Source organism: Phalacrocorax aristotelis, chromosome 2 (genome assembly GCF_949628215.1).
Source record: "Phalacrocorax aristotelis chromosome 2, bGulAri2.1, whole genome shotgun sequence".
NCBI classification, from domain to species: Eukaryota; Metazoa; Chordata; class Aves; order Suliformes; family Phalacrocoracidae; genus Phalacrocorax; species Phalacrocorax aristotelis.
Genome location: NC_134277.1, coordinates 67687085 through 67707458, shown reverse-complemented (window position 1 = coordinate 67707458; position 20374 = coordinate 67687085). Strand labels below are relative to the sequence as shown.

The 20374-nt window shown below is 38.3% G+C and overlaps 1 protein-coding gene across 9 annotated transcripts in view; it reads left to right on the top strand.

Annotated features, from left to right (window-relative positions):
* The window catches only part of CDKAL1 (CDKAL1 threonylcarbamoyladenosine tRNA methylthiotransferase), a 421562-nt gene that overhangs the window by 155751 nt on the left and 245437 nt on the right, over positions 1-20374 (top strand). For all 9 annotated transcript variants that reach the window (XM_075083912.1, XM_075083908.1, XM_075083916.1 and 6 more), the window contains one exon: positions 5953-6073. In XM_075083912.1, the coding sequence (XP_074940013.1) occupies positions 5953-6073 (121 nt within the window). The remainder of the gene's footprint in view (positions 1-5952; positions 6074-20374) is intronic.

The following is a 20374-nucleotide window of genomic DNA, read 5'->3' as shown; positions in this document are numbered from 1 at the left end:
AATAACTTGTTCAGAAGGTTGGTTTTTACCCAGTAGTTACAGAGTTAGAAGAACATTACTCTGGAGATAAATCCAATATTAAAGTTTTGCAATAGTTCCTGATTTGCCTCTTTTACCTTCACACATACTTTTTCATTTGATCTTCTTAGGCTCTGTTTTCTCTGTTCTTGACTGGTTTTGTTACTTTCAGTTAAGTTTTTCACCTTTCACCTTCTATATTTACTTGATCCTCCTTTCAGTCTTTATCGCTGCTTTTGGTGGTTCTTTACACTTCTTCCTTTTGTTTTTCTTTAGGGAAATTTACTACTTTGTTTTCCCTTCATATGGCTTTCCCTTCCTTAGCTACACTTCTCCCACGTGCCATTTTTTCCAGTATTAGCTGTAAGGAAAGGAAGCTCCATATTCATTAAGAAGCAAATAATGGTAGAAGGAAATGTGTGCAAGAGTACATGAAATAGCGCTTAACCTTTTTCCCTGAAGATGCTGGAGAAGATCTAACAGGCTGGTGAGAGACAGCTGGGAAGTATAGAATGGTACATTGACAGCCTTGTTGTGAAGAAAATAGTGTCTTTCAGGAAATGGTGAATAACCTCTAAGTATAATGATGTAACTGGGAAAGGGAAAGAGTGGGTAACAGAACAAACTGAAAACAATAGAAATTATTGCTGCCAAGGCTGGTGTTTCCTGCATCTTAGAGGATTTTCTTTAAATTCATGTTTTTGAGCTGCTTGAGATCTGCACTGAACTTTGAAGCTAAGAAATGCTGCTCTGTGTCTGGCTGGGAGTTGTGTTTCAGTGGCACACCACGCAGCTCCATCAGGATGGGCAGGGACCCTCAATGGATGCCCTCTTCCATCTTCAAGCAGACCTTATTTCCCAGCAGCTACTGAGGGGTGCCAGACTGTGGACTTGGGCAAAGTTGACTATTTCTGAAATACAGTAGGTCTGTTAATATCTGATAGATATTTGCAACACTGATAGGCGGTTGTTAAAGTTAACTAAAGATGACTAAGCCAGGCCACTTCCTCCTCACTTATCCTTGTTTCAAACTAGCAAAATACCAGTCCAATTTGAATCCATTTGCTCTAATATCATCAACATGCTTCTGTGGGTGTAGGTCACAGGGGTCTGACAGTAGCCTGAGGTTTACAGCATGTTTAATGTTGTTACAATCTTATGGTAAAGAAATTCCATTACCTGTTCCCTTTCTATATTTGTATTTCAAGATCAGGCATTCTCTATCACACTCCTGAAGCACATACATCTACTATCAAAGGTGTATGCACATGCTATTAATATTATGTTACTATTTTGTATCCTTTTTAACAAGTGAAAAAGCCTTAAATATTTTCATTTTGTACACTGGTGTATCAAACTGACACATTTAAAAGCCCTTTTTTAGACTAACAGTAGGATTTAATATCCCGATTAATTCATTCCAACCTCATCCTCTCTGCGAACAATGCCAAGTAATGAGAATTGAGTCTACTGACTTGTATGTAAAGATGAGTTTAATTTCAAGCAGTCAGTTCTGAAAACTAGAGAGCTCTGATTCATTTTCAATTGTTTCTGGCTTGATTTCATTTACACTTGCTGTGAGTGATTCTGTTCTATAAGCTTCCGCATTGGACATGGTTAATACTACTGTTGTATTGTAATCTGCATTAATTATCTATTAATTAGTGAAAATCCGCTGTCAAGCATGACCTAAACTGCTAATTAACCTTTCAGTTTAATAGAATTTTATGTGCTGGTAGACAGTGTGGAAAGCAGAAAACTTATCTTGATGGCAGAAGAGGTTTATAGGACTAGAATGTTTAGGCGCTCAGATATAGCCTGACTAGATCGGTTTGTCATCAAGCTGTTTTTCAAAGCTTGCATCTTCCAGAGAGCCATCAAAAAAGGAGTGGTTTTCGTTTGATATCTGAGATAGAGCACTCATCGTTATGGAAATAGAACTGTGATTAACTCAGTTTTCAAAAAATGTTTTTGTACCACACTTAAAAGAAAAGAAAGAAGCAAAAAAGAGAGACGACTTTTAAGTTTGGGACACCTGTTTTGCTAAGTTGTTATCCAACCTGTGAAGTCAGAAATAAGGTAACTTAATCAGATAAAATGCTTTAGAATGTTTTGCCCCATTCTAAGCTTTGAAAGGAGATCATAAATGAGATATATAACTACTACTTTTTCTGTTATGGTTGATGTTGGTGTGGGCTGAATAATGCTGGTTAAAAAAAAGAAGTTGCTTAGCCTCTTCCTTACTGAATACGACAAAATATTTATTTTTAAGATTTCTTGAAATAAATGTGGGGAAAAAAATTACAGCATGTGAAAAAGTATGATTCAGTGTTTATCAAATTATGTTTTATTAATAGCAACAATGCTGTAAACAGATGCTTTAGTGATTACTTAAAATGAAACAAAATAGTCTTTGTATGGAGTAGGGGAAAAAGGAATTAAGGTCATGAATACTGTAATTGAGGGTGCTGGGTTTTTTTTCTTTTTTTGAAAAAAATTGAATTAAGTGTGTCTGCAACACATATCACTGTAGTTGGATATGCATGTGCTGTTTGCTTTCTGGAAGCATTAAACTCTCTGCTAAAACTTGTCTCCCAGAACTGCTGTTTTTTATCCTCTGGTGTCTGAAGTGAAAAGAACAGGGATGTTACCATTCTTGAGTGCCACGCAGGTTTTACAAGCCTCATTTTAACTTGAACTTTAGTGTCATTCAGTAGGAATATGGGTTAAACTGGCCATGTGTCATGTGAAAAGTAGCTGCTGTATTTGATTGCCAGGCCATAGGTTTCCTGAGCTCCGGCATGAGGTTGGGGTGGGTGTTAGTGTTCAGTGAATCATGTGGGAGGTGGTTGCAGAGCTGGGATTTCCTTCCTGGGTTAAGAGAGTCTCTGAAGGCAAGAGAGGCTACGTCTTCCGCTCTCTAGAGAGTTATACTTGATGTGCAAGTGTCCGAAGTATTTTTTCTTTTTTTATTTTTTTTCTAATGTGTATGGTAATCTGCCCAGCATCTGAGAGACAAAGATATGTAAGAAGATACGAGTAGTACTTCTGGTTAACAAGGTTTTCTAGACTACCATAATGTTTATTCTTTTTCCTGTTTTCCTAAGAAAACATGGATTATAAAGTTGTGCCTCCTACACAGGTCTGTCATTATCTCCATTTCCCTCCATCCTTACTCTTCTTCAGTCCTTTGCAAGTTTCATACAGATTTGTGACAACTTTGTAGTCTAAAGGATACTCTTTTTCTAAAAGTTTTGTGAAAAAATTTGCCTCTTTGATTAATGCTCCCAATATGAGAAAGGGAGAGCATGAGCTAATTCTTATTAGAGAGCAGTAATTCACATAGCTGTTTGTTGTGAGGGTACACATTCAGGGGATATCACGCTTCACTGATGCTGCACTCTGAGATGTTACTTGTTGGAGGGGCAGGTTGGTTTTGTGGTTTGTTGGTTTTGTTTTGCTTTTTAAAGTTCAGAATGGTGGTTTGGCCCCAGATCTAAATGTATGAATTTTAAGTTCTGGGTAGCTTGTTGTTATGTTGTTGAGCCCTATTGTTTTAAGAAAACTGTACTTCATTCCCCTATATTTTCAGCCATAAATCCAAATGCAGTTTTAATATGGTAATACAGTTGAATATTTAAAAAATGGATAAACTGGCTTATTCCAAGTAAGCCACAGTATTAGGAAATAAGAAAAGGAATGTTCTCTGCTTCTACTTTATTTTTTTTATGCCTAACATAATGCAATCACTCTTGTTATGCAAGTAAATGAAATGGCACCATGCTTGTGACTCCTTAATGAAGCATTGGATTAGAAAATAACTGATTGTATTGTGAGACAAAGATATTGCTGTTATTGTCATGAAAAGGTAGAAGTGATTAATCCAGCAAATGTTAATAGCACAAGTACCATACTACCAAATTTGCAGCAGGTTGTAACGAAATTTTTATCAAATGCAGCTGCAAAAATAATGCCCTTTAATTCCTGTTGACGTTTTGATGTCACTTTTTAGTATTAACTCTTATGATATCAGTCCAGTCCTGCTCACTTCTTCATTAGATCATATTTTTGATAGAGAATTCTCATGTATCTTAAGAAGACCTGAGAAAGATGGGATGCCAGAAGTAGTTGTTTATTTCCAGGCTGTTGTTGCCATATCACAGAAATAAATTCAGAGTATGAATGCCACATTATTAAAAAGTTAATTAATGACTTCTCAGAACAGGCAGTGGAGAAAGATTTTTAACTGATGGATGAATCAGTTTTGTAAATAGCTGTTGGTAGTGTAAGTTAGGAGATTTGGCTGAAAATGGTTTTTAATTGATCTGAATTGGTTATCTACCTTGTTAGATGTAGCTCAGGTAGTACTTCATAGTTTCATGCTTTCCTTTCACCCCTTGCCCTCTTCCTTTTTAGTGTAGTTTTTTTCTTTTCTGACATATTTGACAGATTGTAGCTGCGGTTTCATGTACCATCAGAGTTTTCCAACTTCAAGGGACAGATGCTTTCTCTCCTTCCTCCACTCCAAGCAGTGGTTACTTTCCACTTATTTTCAGATATCTAGCATTAGCTTTCCCTTGCTGTCTATTATCTGCCTATTGTAGGCTTTGTGGAATAAATTATACAAGTCTAATGTTTATAACTTCACACAATCCCAGGTTGGAAAGGACCTCACGGATCATCTAGTCCAACCTTTCTAGGAAGAGCACAGCCTAGACAAGATGGCCCAGCACCCTGTCAAGATGACTCTTGAAAGTGTCCAACGTGGACGAGTCAACCACTTCCCTGGGGAGATTATTCCAATGGTTGACTGTCCTCACTGTGGAAAATTTTGCTCTCATGTTCCAATCGGAATCTCCCCAAGAGCAACTTGTGTCCGTTCCCCCTTGTCCTCTCCATGGGACTCCATGTAAAAAGGGAGTCTCCATCTTCTTTGTAGCTGCCCCTTAAGTACTGGTACTTGGTGATGAGATCCCCTCTGAGCCTCCTTTTCTCAAGGCTGAACAAACCCACTTCTCCCAGCCTGTCCTCATATGGCAGCTTCCCAGTCCTTTGGTCATCTTGGTGGCCCTTCTCTGGACCCCTTCCAGCCTGTCCACATCCTTTTTGTATAGAGGGGACCAGAACTGTACTCAGTACTCCAGGTGTGGCCTGACAAGCGCTGAGTAGCTTGGGCACAGATTACCTGTTGCGATAATATACAGTTCATTGTTTTTATTCTTCATTGTTAGGTCTTGCTTCTGAATATTAGCGAAACCTGTCATTGTGCTCTTTAAATATAGGACTTGACATGGTATGACTGATGTACTGTTGTAGGGAGGTTGTGGGAGTATTTCTGTTTTACTCTCCGAATATTACTGGTTTCAGGAAAGGAATTGTGAGGCCGTTTTCTGACCTGCAGTCTCCTAGGTGTGGGAGGAATGTGAGTAAATCTGGGTAGTCAACTTAGCCGTGAACATGTTATCAGGATATGCTTCACAGCGCTTTCCCTCAGACTCACACGGTCACGTAACTTTGACTGAAATGTATTGGTTCTTCAACTAATAAGCTAAAAAAAATTTAGTTGTTTACTACCTGCTAATTTAGGTTTGAATTAAATTTTGCAGAAAAAATATTGTAATCCTGCCATACAACTTATTTAAATATCGCTTTCTTGCTATTTGCTTGAGAATCTGAAAATGAAACTGCGTAGATAATTTTAATTGAATAAACCAGAAAATGCAAGTGTGAAAAGATAATTGGATGAAATGATTTGTTCATTTTAACATTTTTTTTTTTTAACCTGTGTCTCTTTCAAATGTACCAGCTGGTGGAAATAAATTAACTACACCTCATTCTCATTTTCAATCTTTGAGGTATAAACATTTCTTGTGAAGAAGAGTAAATCAAAACAAATATTATTGTATTGACTGCATTTTTGTGCTTCATTTGAAGGTCATTCTGTGAGACTGCTGGGTCAGAAAAAGGATAATGGGAAGCGTTTGGGGGGAGCACGACTGGATTTGCCAAAGATTAGGAAGAATCCACTGATAGAAATCATTTCCATCAATACAGGGTAAGAATATTCCACACTTATAAAACATTCAGTACTGCCAAGGAATTCAGTTTATCGTTTTCTGCAGGCCTGGTATATTACTCCTAAGTTACACTGAAGGAGGCAGGATGACCACTTTTAAGTAGTAAAAGATTTAAAATGGCATTCTTTCTAGAAAATAAATCCCTGCTATTTGGGTGCAAGAGTTCTGCTACTCCAGGGCTGCATACAGTTATACAGCCCTCTCTGTAAGTTCATCTAACTCTCAAAAGAAAAAGTCCAAAGAAAATTGGAGAAGAAAAAAGCATTTAGAGTTTCTTTTTTTCCTGTGCAATTTCAGTTTCTAGGAAGGCAGTTCCAAATATTGTTAGTAATTCATTAAGATCTGTAAACATCATTAATATTTGTAAATAGCTGATTGTCAGCCCAGACATATTAATGGCTAAATTAGATATAGTTATTTCCTTCTTGCCCCTCTAATATGTTTGTGAAGAGTTACCATGCTTACATTTCAGCCTTTTCTTTGAATAAGCTATGCTCAGCCTGTCAAGCAAATCTGGATGCCCATTCCTCCATAAGACTACAAACATTTTCCTGTTCTGTATTTCTACGTTGAGGGCATCTATTTTAATCTTCCTTTCCTTGATGCTTTCCTTTTCTCAGCTCCACTTGGTCATCTCCCATTTGGTCAGTTTCCTAAAAAAAAATACCAAAACAACAACAAAACCCAAGTCCTTATTTGATTTTCCTATCTTCTCCAACTTATGTAGTAATTTCCCAAGTGGTAAAATATAAAATGCATTGCTCTAGGCATCACAGGTAGGTGACGCCTACAGGTGAACTAGAGAAAAAAAATGTGGTAGATCTTAGCTCTCTTTGTTTTGAGTTTAGTCTAGCGCTTTCATACACTTTTCATAAGAGTTCTGCAAATATCCTCTTTCTTTCTTACTTCCTTGTCTTTAAGTAATCTTGCCTCTATAATTTGCTGTAAAACCTAGTGTACCACTCAGGTCAGAATACCAGTTCAAAGCTTAGTGTGGTTACTTTATCTTCCTCTGACTTATGGTAAACATATGGGTGACATTTTGTCATAGTGCTGATTTTTAATACCTTTTTAAACTGCAGTTTCATGCATTCATTGTTTTTTGATGTCTGGATATGAGCTTTTCTGGTGCAGTTACTTTAAGTGATCTAACTTTTTTCCCTTAATGTCTCCCCTGTTGATATCTTGTTTGTGCCCATGTGATCAAAATCCTTTTAATGATTGAAAATAAGCAAAGTATTATTCTACATTTGGTTGTGTCTAAGTTTCAGAGGGTATAAATTGTTCTTTTCCAGTATTATTTATCACATTCTAATTTAATAATATCTTTATAGTTGTAAATGTTGTCAAGGATGCATACTGGTTGAGCCAAGGTCTGTCTTACCTGTCTTTTGAGTTGTAGTAGTGCATTTAACATGGTAAAATGTATTGCTATTTCCAATACCAGGTTATTGCTAGCCTAATCATAGAGGTTAATACAAGCAGGGTACTGTATGGTATACACTTGGCATTAGGTGGCTGATAAGAAAGAGTAACAGCCCTTTGGAAATTTTTTTTAATATATTGAACTTATGTATTTTTGTAGTTGGTGTTAAAAAAATCTTTCCCAGGTTGGTCAAACTGCAGACAATTAACATCTTCCTAAGATGGAAAACCTTTTATTTAGAACCTGATAGTTTACAAACACTAATCATTTTGCTTAGTAGTTATTGCTGTTCTCAGGTCAATAGAATATGTGTATTATACCATAGGGTAATCTAAAAAATACTAGAAACCACAAAAATATATTTATTTCATGGAGAATAAAGTCAAATGACTTGATAAGACCAGAGTATTCTGAAAACCTCAAGCACGTGTCAGTTGTGTAAGACTTCTAAATTAACTGATGTCCTATTTGAGTTATATTGCATGCTCAAGGAATCCTGTCTCTCTTGAAATACAGGTTATTGTGTTTTCCTGTTCTTCTCTTCCCCTTCCCCCTCCCCAACGTCCCTACCTTTGTACTGCAGGTGACTTTTTTGGTTACTACGCTGGGTTTGAAAATTAAAGCATAGCTTTAGAAAGGCAGCAGTGCTTAGCAGTTACTAAAAATATAAAAATATAATCAGGGAAGAACAAGAACTTACTGTGACTTGACTGCGTTCACTTTATCAGCTTTGCCAGAGTAGTCTGGCAATGGCAATTTTTAGTACTGACACCACATTTGATCTGAGCTGTTTACTCTGTGTAAAGACTAGAGAACACTTTGCAGATTAGTTTTTGGTACATTGCTCTTTACAGAGATATGAATTTGGGTCAGACTTAAAAGGTCATAAAATAGTAAGAAATTCATAGTTTAAAATAGTGATTTTTCTCTTTGGAAATATGTTTGATCTTGTTGATTTTGTCCAGGAGCAACACAAGCAGGGCTGCTCCTTGAGGGAGGACCGAGAGGGGGCCTGAGGGTGCCACCAGCAGAGGCAGTGCCCACACCAGCAGGACACCCTGTGCTGTGGGGCCTGAGCGCTGGGGACACAGCTGGGGGCTGGTAATAGGGACCCATCAGCAGACCCAGACATGACAAATGATCAGCCAGGCCTGGGTCTACCCAAGGGATCCAGTCAGGATCAAAAGGAAATGAGCTGGAGACAAGGCTGGGGAGAAGGCTACATAAAACGCAGGTCGGGGTCCCTCCTGCAGATGAGCACAGGGCTGGAGGCAGGTGTGGTATTTAAGCTCAAGCCAGGACTGGGGACACAGGCCTGAGCTTAACTGGGGCTCGTGGCCACTACAAATACCTTTATGTGTGTGGACACCTGCCTACTGGAATTATTCTTCTGAGAAATCAGTAGGACCAGTTTGTTTTGGGAGTCTTCAAACATGCTGATTGTTAAGGTGTATCTCATTCTAGTGCAACTGTGTTTGAGAATGTGGGTGCAATTGAAATGCAACACTGTAGAATAAGACTTGTTTCTTAACTCAAGACGGTGTCAAATTATTTTCAGTAATTTTGACTTGGGGCTTCTTGTCGTTGATTCCTTCATCTCTAAAACACGGAGGAGAAAAAAACTTTCCTGTCCTGAAGGGTTCTGTCCTTGTATAACTGTGAACTTCTCTACTTGCCCACGCACAAATGTATGCCTGCGTATGCGCGTGTTCCTCTGTGTCTGTTTCCCCCAGACTGCTGCTGTACCTGAGCCTCTTCAGCTGTTCCTTTGCATGAATCAAGTCTGCCCTATGAAGGAATAAACATATTATGTCTCCGCTACAGTATGCAGCCTGTAATAATAGCAATTAAAACCAAACCAAACCCCATTGTGTATGGAATACATGTGAAGATAAATGCCTCTTCTGTCTGTTGCGAGCCAGCTCAAAGTTTTCATGCAGTAGCATGTATGCTTGTCCATCCCTAAAAAGGTGTCACTGTGCCCTTAGAGGGACCTGGATCTTGGTCAGTGTCTGGCTTTTTTTTTTTTTGGAAGTACTGGGCAGTTTTTTTCTACTGTTCATTTGGTTTCCCTGAGGTTTGCTGTTTTCTCATTTAGAAATCCAAGCTATCTTTATCTGTTTAATTTACCATGGTAGTTAGAGGTTTCTGACAACAGACTGCAACTCTAGAGAAAACCTTCCATCCCAGGAGCAACATGTTTCAGAGTTTCCAAGTACGTTTGCAGAGACTATGGTGAGTGCCAGAAGAAGGGCACAAGAGAGTTATCGGATTTCTCTGACACACAAAGATATGCTAGTGAATCTTATTTTTTTCCGTGTGCCAAATATGTAAGGAATCCTTACCATCCCAGTATCCTGTGCAAGCTGTAGATTGACCTCTGTAATTTTTCCCTGAGGAATGAATAACCCTTTCTTCCTGTACTGTTTGCTTTCTCTGTTATCATTTGGAAAACATTTTTCAATATTTTTCAAATTTGTTCTTCAACTTTTTTTCAATAGAACAGGCAGTTAATAAAAATCAGCCATTCCAGCGGAGCTTGGAAGTATCTTTAAGTTCTGTAGTGGTATTAGTGGATCTGAACCTAGAAACAGTGATTTGTTCCTGTCCTCCAAAATAATTTTCTGCTTTAAATTAAGGAGATTTGATTCAATTTCTTTCACTTTTATTTATGTCCTAAGCATGTGTTGTACAGGCCATCGTACTGGAACAAGCAAAGCAATAGTAGTAGAACAGCATGTTAAACGCTGTTTGGAGAAAAGGCATAAAGTTGTTTGCTAATCTCCTAATGTGATTATTCCATCTGTTAGTTTCAAGTAAGAGAAATGTTCTCAAATCCACTTTGTGTTACAGCTTCATTTTGGGCTAGGGAAAAATCTTTTCTCCTCATAATCTAATCTTTGTTAGTGCCAATCTCATAACCTGTGTAGCCAAAAAAAGAGGACATAGACTTAAATGAAATGCTTTCCACTCTTTGTGGAAATGTGGATATCAAAAATATTTGATTTAGTTAACTTTTGTCACATTCTAAAACTTCTCAGCACTAGGTGATTTTCTCCTTTCTTACTTTTGGTGGTTAATAACTAGGTACCTGTGAGGTGTTAGGTTACAAACAAAAGTAAAATAACACTGGTGAGGGGTCTGGAGAGTCTTTGGTGGTATGCATGGATTCATTTTGCTGTCTCACTGAATCAGCACGTATTTCAGGCTGTTTCCAGTATTAAAAGCAGATCATATTCCATCTCTTTGACTGCTGCAGTTGGTTGAGAGGTCTCATGAACAAGAAATATCAGTGGTTTTCCCCATGTGACAGTCCGTAGGGAGGCAGTGGCAGAAATGAGGGGTTCACAAACAGAAGGATCAGGAAGAGAACCACATGGCTCTGTTTGCTGCCTCTGATGGAGGGGTAATTGTTGCTTCAGAAACATTTGATGCCAGTACACTGGCAGATATGTAGAGTTCAGTTAGAACAGTATTTATTCCATTGCTGGCATAAGATACTCCAGTGAGAGATTGAAGTCCCTGGGAGCGCTTGAGGGTGCTCCAGTTTTTATCAGTGAAACATCTAGTTATTAATCTGACAGCACTGCAGTGAGTCAGGTGTTAATGAGGCTCAGGAGCAGGGGCCCAGGGGCACATGACATAGGACTGAACTGTGTTGAACACAGAGTTGGGAGGTTGGTCTTGTGCAATTTAGGGTCTGTCTTTTTTTTTTCTTTTGTTGTTTATTTATGGGGTTTTTGTTTGAGGGGGATGTTTTGGTTTGGGTCTTTTGTTTTGTTTTGAGGATTAGGGCTGTGGCTCAGGGTACACAACTCTCGTTGCAGCACTGGAAACTAGAGTAAGTGCCTGGCCTTGCTAAAATTATTGTCTTCCCGTCCTCGACCCTGATTCATGTTATTTCCATGAAGGTTGTTTTACCTGGTTGGCTCTTGTCCAGCTGTATCGCTCAGATGCTAAGTGGCTGCCCTGAAATGGCTTGGGCTTGTAGTGCAGATCCTGCAGTATTGTGCTCCTGCTGGACCATTTCAGAGTGTCTCTTCTCCCTAAGTCAGGTCTGCTCTTCCCCTCCTTTCCACTTTCTTATGAGACCCATGTACCACAGAGTGACTGCAGATCCCCACTCTTATTTGGCACTGTGGAGCTCCCAGTAAGAAACGGAATGTGATCCTAAACAAGGTGGATGTGAATTATAAAGCAGCACCCTGTGCTGATTAACGGCATATTTACTGTGGTCCAGCCTGTCTGAAGAGTGATCGTCTCTTATTTAAAATGGATATTTAACAATGTAGTCTAGAGATCAATTAGGATGCACTAAACTTTTTTCTAATTATGGTAGCAAATTAGTATTTGGTAATGCCATAAAAAGAGGCCCTAGTTATGACTGTTAAAACCCTGAGCTCTTGCAGTGGCCTGTGTTGCCTGTCCAGATTTTTGGCTAATTGAACTGGCTGAGCTACACTTCTACTTTTTTGTGACATTCAGCAAACATCATCTATACCTGTAGGTCCACCTTTGAAAATGGTGTGTGTATTCACATCATCTCTCACTCCTTTATAACTGGGATGAGTTTTCTGGAGGCATCACCTTGAAACCATATCAAAATATCTTTGATTGGTTAGGAAGGGATGTTGTGGCTTAAGTCTGAGAGCTTGTGAAGTCATTGGCCTCCTGTGCTGAAATTAGTGGGATATTTCACTAATAATCTCATCAGTTCAGCAGATGAACCACTGTTTCTTTGGCTTTCTGTGTTTACTGATGTGAACTCAAATCTCTTCCCTCATACAATGTTATCTCTAGATAAAAATATTGAGAGATAGGGAAAATGGAAATCGTTCTGGTATGTGAAAAATTGGATTATCTACTGTTTGACAGTGATAGACTTGTTTTTTTGGCAACTGCTTATATACTTCTGTCTATTCAACTATGCCACAATGTTTTCAATATTTCCATCTTCTCCTAAAATATTGCTGTCCCCGTCTTGAATGAATGATGAGTCTGAATTACAAATCTGTTCATATTTTGTAAAAATTATTGACTGAATACTTAAAAGGATGAATTCTGTGTCTTCAGTTTACTTGATGTAGTTCGTTCATGAATAACATATAGGCTTTCTATATTTTAATGTTTAACTTTTCAAGATACTCATGTAAGTGACACAGCAGTTGAAAGACGATTTTGATTTTAGAATACAACATCAATATGTTTTGATTTGCATTCAATATTATACTTGGAGAGGCAAAATAGTATTTCTTCTTGTTATAATATAGTTATTATATAACTACATATTATATTACCTTGTATTTACTTTTACTTGAATTCAAGATAAATACTCAGAGCAAATTCCCCAGGAAATATGAAGTGATACAATTACTTTGGCCCTACCTTTGCATATAATATTTAAATGGACGTTTTTCATAACTGTTTAGCTCAAACATCTGTGTCATGCCAGAGCCTATCATGTGAGCTACCCTCAGAAAACAGAGAAGGTAGAAGGTCTGGACAGACAGTGTACGTGTTTTTGAAAGCAACCCCCTGCATTAGGCTTTTTTGTTTACATTATAATCAATATTTGCATGTACATATACCTAGATTCTAGCTCTATTTTATACTAAGCATGTATGTCAATCATGCATGTACCAGATATCAATCTGTTCTGCTTTGGCACACTTCACAGAATGATCTACATAATGAAAATTATAGATGACACAGTTTTGTGTATCTATATGGAAGGCATTTTAATCATAAAATCTGAAAAGCTAGTATTCCAGAGCTTGCAGAAACCACACTGCTATAACAGAGGGAAAAGGAAAACCAATTGTTTACAACAGAAAGTTTTAACAGTCTACTGTTTTGCCTAAGGTCTCTTTCCACTGCAGCTTACTGTAACTCACATCCAAGGTCGTTATTTCCTAATTAGATATTTAAATAGCATATTGATGACAGTCTCTGAAAGATTGCTTTTTTCAGTTATTACTAATTTCTTGCAATTCTAATAATTCACATTTGAAGAATGGAATATAAAATTATTTATAACTGCTACAAAATCTCTAGGTGTTATGTGGTAATGATTTCACTGGGAACATTGGAAAAATGTATTGTTTATCATAAAGAGATGAGACATCGGTCTGGCTCACATTCTTATTGTACCAACTGTTGTGCTTGTAGTCATTTCTGTTTGCTGTGACTATCATGTTCTGTGTCCCATTGCTGAGAACGTGCCTGCTCACCTATGCTTTCTCATGCAGAGTGAGAAGCATTGCATTTTGCTAGTTAGTTTCCTTGAGCAGCCTATGTAGAAAAGTAATGTAAGAAAGCAGAAAAAGTGGTTGGGTTGGGGCTGGGAAGAGAACTGTTGCCTCCCTCCTGAGTAGCTGGATTTCTGTCTTCCCCCAGACATCAAACGTTGCTACAGCTGATTCTGTAGGGTAGAATTGTACTTCCTTCAGTGCCAACCCCTCCCCGCCCTGCCCAGCCTCTAGTGTCCACGAATGGGAATTGCTCATTGAAATCAACAGCTGAGGGCAGGAGGAGTTACCCTTTGGTTACTCTGGCGGAGGCGGCCATTGTCCTCTTCATTCCTCAGTAGTATTAGGCCAGGTCAACTTGGGACTACCTGGAGTTTAGTATAATAAATTCCCTTCTGCTGCTGGGAAGTGGAAGCTGCTGATGTCTTCAACTTCTCTTACTGATGCACACGGTAGTTCTGCCATTCACGCTGATCTGTATTATAGAAGATTGCTTTGATGAGTAGTGACTATCGTACATGCTACCATGCCAGCCTGATAGGAGGATAACCTTGAATTGAAGATGATCCCTCACAAAAAGAAAGTTATTTATCTACAAAAAGTTCATTACATACCTGTATTCAGTATATAATTAGGGTATACACTTTTCACTGGTTTGCCTGAAAGAAGGTAGTTTTTTTTTCGTGTGCCTTGACTGTTGTCTTTCAGCTTTGCACACATCTTCATGATTTCTGCCACTGTTACTCTCCTTACGATACTACTACTTTCTCATATTTAGGGTCTTCACTGCTTGAACTCACTTTGAACTTCAACCCTTCCCATGGGATTTTAAGTACTGAACTTGTGAAATCCTTTAGCTACAACATCTGAATTTCTCTGATGTCATGCTGTCTTAATTTAATGACAGAGTAATGCTGAACTGGGCTTCTTTACTTTCTCTATAGGGATTAGAGTATGATTCCCTGCCAAGAGTCATTTTGAGAGAGAAAAAAAATTTTAAAAGTTCAAAGGGTCTTTAAAGGCCTTTTTCACTGGTACATCAGATAACTGTGGTTGTGACATCATTTGTGGTATGACTTGAAGAGTAGCATTCATTTCTCAGATTGTATTTTTCATTGCTGTTGTCTGAATGCTGTTTGAATGGATCTAGGACAAGTGTGTTTTTAATGAATAGCATACGTTGTGTCCTGTTCCAAGAAGTGTTCAGCCAGTCCTTCATTAAGTTTACTGACATCCGGCACCTAAGAATTATTCCAGTAAACAGTTGTTTGTTTGGCATTATTTTACTATTCAATATAACATACAGTGGCACTTCTATACTATCCGCTAATACTGTAACACATATTTTTCATTCACCTGTTGTTATGATGATGGATTTTGTGCCTATTTCTTCAATGGTGCAGTTTGCCAACGTGTCAAAGTAAATTGGCATCTCATCTGCATCATCTGCTTGGCTCTTTACGTAGTCCAATCACATGCTGTTCACATGCGGTGAGCGTTTTCAGTGGATTCAGGAGATGCATGTTGGTAAAGTTCTTTGCCACAGGCAAAAATCATTGACACATTATTTGTATACACAAAGCGTTACTGGCCTTGAATTCTTGCTGTGCAATGTTTTGTGTTCATGCTATTTCTTGAGCTCTCTGTTTTTGAGAAATGAGAAACGCTGTTCAAGTACACATAAATTCTACATTGATTTTTTTCTTGTTCATGAAAGCTTTCTCTTTTGAGTCTGCTGAATGACTTCTGCATTGAGTTAGAAGAAAATAGTTTGTTTTGATTGTTTCCATTTTTGCACGTTTGTTTCCTTTAGGTTATTTCCTCCCAGCCTCACAAATTTTAACGTTTTCTGCGTACATTGCCATCCTGAGTTTAAGATTTCCATCAAATCTTCTCCTTATACATTTTGGTGCATTTTCTTCAGGTCTTGTACATCTCATCTTCAGAAAATTTGCTATTTCACAGTTCATTTAGAAGATTCAGGAAGACTCATAAAAGTTGCCAGAAATCACTATGCAGTTCTCTAAACTCCAGTACACCACGCAACTTGCAAGTCAGTGAGAAAAACAGCAATAATCACATGCTCCAACTGTGTCATCTCATTAAAACTTTGGGCAGCTTCAGGCATATTTGTGCTCCTTCATCACTAGGTGGCTTCCCACACTGCCCAGTTATCTTACTTTGTTAACTCAAGAGGAAGATCATCAGAATTTAACACAATCCCCCATTTTCAAGTTAAACTATGTGAGGAAAAGGGGCTGGGGGGGGGGGGGGAGGCGCAAAAAGCTTGATTTAGTGTTGTGTAACTGTGATAAATAGTCTCTTGCAGTTTCAGATGATTTCTTTTAGTGCTACTTACCTGATTATTTTGAAGATTGATTCAGAAAATCAGAGAGCTTTAACATACTGGGACCTGGTTACAGGTTAGCACACAATATTGTACAGTGACTTCCTGCCTGCCTTCTGGCAGATGCTTACATACAGAAGTGGTTTTGGATCACACAACAAGCTACATGTTCTAGTGTGGCTGAATGAGAAGAGGTCATTTTGAAGTTGTCTGCAATTTCATACATCCGTAATTCTGACATCAATATGCTTTCTGAGGTTAGAGATAAATTCCTCCTTGTTGAGAAGAGCATTCATTTGCGTCCCTTCTCAACGCCCACATACGTATTTCCTAAGGGAAATCTGGACAGAATCCTGAGAAACATTTTATTCATTTCTCAGATTACAGTAAATACTGAGAAATAACCTCATATGTCATACTTATAATTGATATTGTGTTGCCTTTGGTCCCAGCTTTTCACATAAAACTCCCCCCAAACTAGAAAAATAAGACAAGCACTAGGGAAGCCATTGTTTTGCAAACTGCTGAATGTTAGGGTGAGAAGTGTCTGTTTTTTTACATACTCGTAATTCTGGGGATTTTAATGGCCTATTTTAAAGTGTTATACAACTTAAGTGTTTAAAGTCAAGTGCCCATGTCTCCTGTACTCATCAGCAGAATCGGATAACTTTTAGTTGCCTGATAATATAGCTCTTTTTCTAGTTTTGGGATGACTTCTTAAATGTGAATAAATAGAAAACAATTTGTCAAAGGGTCTGATTGAAGTGTCTTTTGTGCCCTTTTAGTCCAAGGTGGAATCTTTTTTGCAGACCTGACAGGAATATGTGTTCAGGGATGCGTAAAAAGAAGGATCGGGATTGGGAAACGTCTTGTGTTCTTAAACTTGACCTAGAGATAATTTTAATGGAAAAATAATTTTCCCTGAATAAGATGGGGGTGCTTCAATATTTAATATTTTGCATTTTCTGTCAAAGTACATGAAGGCATGTTTCTATGGTATTCTCATTGACTTGTGTGAATTCATATGATTTGAAAAATAGGAATAGGGGATTTCAGCTGTGAACATCAGTGTGTGACATAAGAGCAAAATCACTGAAGTAAAGGTACTTCAAAAAAAAACCCCAAGCAACTATAGCTGAAAAGTTGAATGTTAAGATTGTGCTTGACAGATACTGTAGGTGGCACAAAATCCAATGTAACATGTTCCAAGATTATTAATATTATTTCAGGTGTTTTGTATGTGGTAGTATCTTTCTTCATATGGCTTCTTTATGCGGGGAAGAAAAAAATTTGAAGCTTAATACTCTTTACTTCTGATATTTGTGCTGAAGTTCAAATAAGCTATGAGCTTTTTACCTGTTAGCTCACAAAGTCCTTATTTTTAAGATAATTTACACGATCTCTGTTATAATTGCACTGTATATTCCTCTATCAGTTGGTAGGGCAAATATATTTTGAAATTTGGATTTTTGGGGGGAGTTGAAATTTTTCTTGTAGAAAATGGAAAGATTGTGTGTTAATGTTATTGAAAAGTCTCACAATTTTCATATTTTTCTGCGCTATTATTCTTGACCGTCATTCTTGAAATGTAATATGGTTAAAAAAAAAATCAGATTCCTAATTGTAAAAACAAATTACACTGAATTGAGTAATAGTTTTATTTGTGCTTCAAATAGTGTAATAAAATGTAAAACGCTTAGAGCAGATTTCTGTGCCTCTCCTCCCTTTGCTTTTATTCCAAGATGCATGTTAGAAGAATTAGTATTTATACCAAAAATAAGTAAGTTTAAAAGAAGCACTTGAAGGGTCCCCTACCCCAAGTTGTGGAATTTAGGCAATACAATTGTGAACTTTTGTGGACACACAACTTTTTTCCCGGCAGGGTGGCTTAATAAAAAGCTGTTGAAATATTTGCTTTAAATTTTCTTTTGACTAGTTCTTTTAGGAAATGAGGGTACTCAGTAGATCCCCCAAAATGCTGAGGTGTTTCTGCACCCCTATGCTGCAGAGCACCATGCAGTAGTACTTCACTAAATGGAGAGAGGAAAAAAATTATGACAAGCCAAAGGTGATTCCTTCCTCCATCAACTGGATACCAATTATGTGATGGCATGGAGAACCATGTCTGTTCTGGGGTTTTGTGTGAAGACGTTTTCTTTTCAAATAGAAAAATACAAATACAGAAGTGGAGGTTTGAGCAGCGCCTGGAGACACCTCCACCGAGACAGTTCGTCCTGACTGGTTCATAGTTGTATTTGGGATTCAGTGAACTAGATCTTTCACGTGCTCCCTCTCTCTTTACAGATATCACCCATTAGTTCCTTTATTCAAGCTGTCATCCTTGTTTTTTTAAGTCCAGACTCAACTGAGGGGAAGAAAAAAGAAGTGGTAAAATAAGATCTTAGGTCCATATTTACACTGTAACAAAAAATAGTTGGTTTTTTTTTTTTTTTCAGCGTGCTAGTACCTGTTATGTTCTTTTGAGGAGCATGGAGTGACATGGGCTTGTACAAATGTTCTGTATTCCCTTCTGCTCTGATGCATTGTAATAGTGTAAGGTGTACAGAAGGCTTCAGTCGAATGAGCACCAAGTACTGTGTCTAGAAAATTGAGATCAGGTATTTCTCTCTATCCCTGTGAAGCGAGTCAACAGTCTATAAAACTTCTGAAAGTAAAAGCTGCCATCAGTACCTCAAGTGCTGTTCCTGAAGTGTTTCATAAGTCTGATGGAGCTCCTGACTTCTCATTACATAAAACGTCTTTAAAAATTTGAAAGGTCTATATGGATTGAGCCTAAATATGACAGTTATAGTCAACAGTGTAGCGATAGCTCATGTATATCATCATGTCAAGGAGGCAGGTCCTTAGACCTCCATTTAATCTTTTTTTTTCCTTTGGCTTTATTTCCATCTTCAGGAACTCATCCTGTTGACCTGTATAGCAGGAATATGAAGCCAGATGAAATACCCCTGGCAGCTCCTGTGTACGTGATGGAAAGTAGGACTGTGTGTGTGATTCCTGTTCATTTCCTCTCTTGCAGACACAACTGCAAGTCTGAAATCTGGTGCTTTCCTGTTTGCATATCATTGCCAAGGAGTGGAGAAACCAGGCTCTCCTGTTGGTGGGATTCTGTCAGTGTCACTTAGAGCAGGATTTATCCTTACATATGGAGTTTAGTTGTCTGGCTTTTTTGAGGCAGAGAGGAATTTTCTCTGCTATTGCTCTATTTGGTTTTGATATCAGGAAAAAGAATGGTTACTCTTAGAGGGATGGTGATAAGTGAAATATAAAGTTGTTCATTTTTAACCTCTTTCAGTCATGATTAGTTACAATGATTTATTATTCTCCTCAGAATTACTATTGGTTGCCCCTTTTTGTGGAGATTTTCAGTACATACATCAGGAATGGTTGGGGACTTTAAGTCTTTACTCCATATCTTGAATACACTGAATGAGGTGGAGGAAGATGCCTAAAAGAATGCTTTGTGCTACTAGGAATATGGTTAACAGCTTTGCCCCTGAAACCTAAAATCACCCAGTGTGATGATCATATGTCCTTAGGTAAAGCACAAAACTTACTGTGAGATTAGCTAAAATATGAAACGCTATTGCATATATCTCATTCTGTTTTAAAGGTGCACAACAAATTATTAAGGCTTGTTTTTACAAATATGTACATGGTAAACGTGAGCCAGGGATGTGCCCTAGTGGCAAAGGTGGCCAACAGCCTCCTGTCTCCAGCAGATGGAGGGAGGTGAGGTGACCCTTCCGCTCTGCTCAGCCCTGGTGTGACACACCTGGAGCACCAGGTGGAGCACTGGGCTCTCTGGTACAAGAGACGCATAGGGATGCTGGAGCATGTCCAGTGAAGGACCATGGAGGCAATCGATGGCTTGGAGTATCTGACATATGAGGAGAGGCTGAGAGCTGGGACTTCAGCCTGGTGAAGAACAGGCTGGGCAGGGATCTTCTCAATGTGTAGAAATACCTGGGGTGTGGGGGGAGTAGAGAAGATGGAGCTAGGCTCTTCTGTGGTGTTCAGGGACAGAGCAAGAGGTAATGGGCACAAACTGAAATACAAGCAATTTTATTTAAAACTAAGAAAAAACTTTTTTTGCAGTAGAGGTGATTGAACACTCAATCAGGTTGCCCAGGGAGGGTGTGGAGTCTCCATTCTTGGTGATACTCAAAAGCTGTCTGGACATGGTACTGAGCGACCTGCTTTTAGTTGCCCCTGCTTGGAGCAGTAGGGGCTTGGA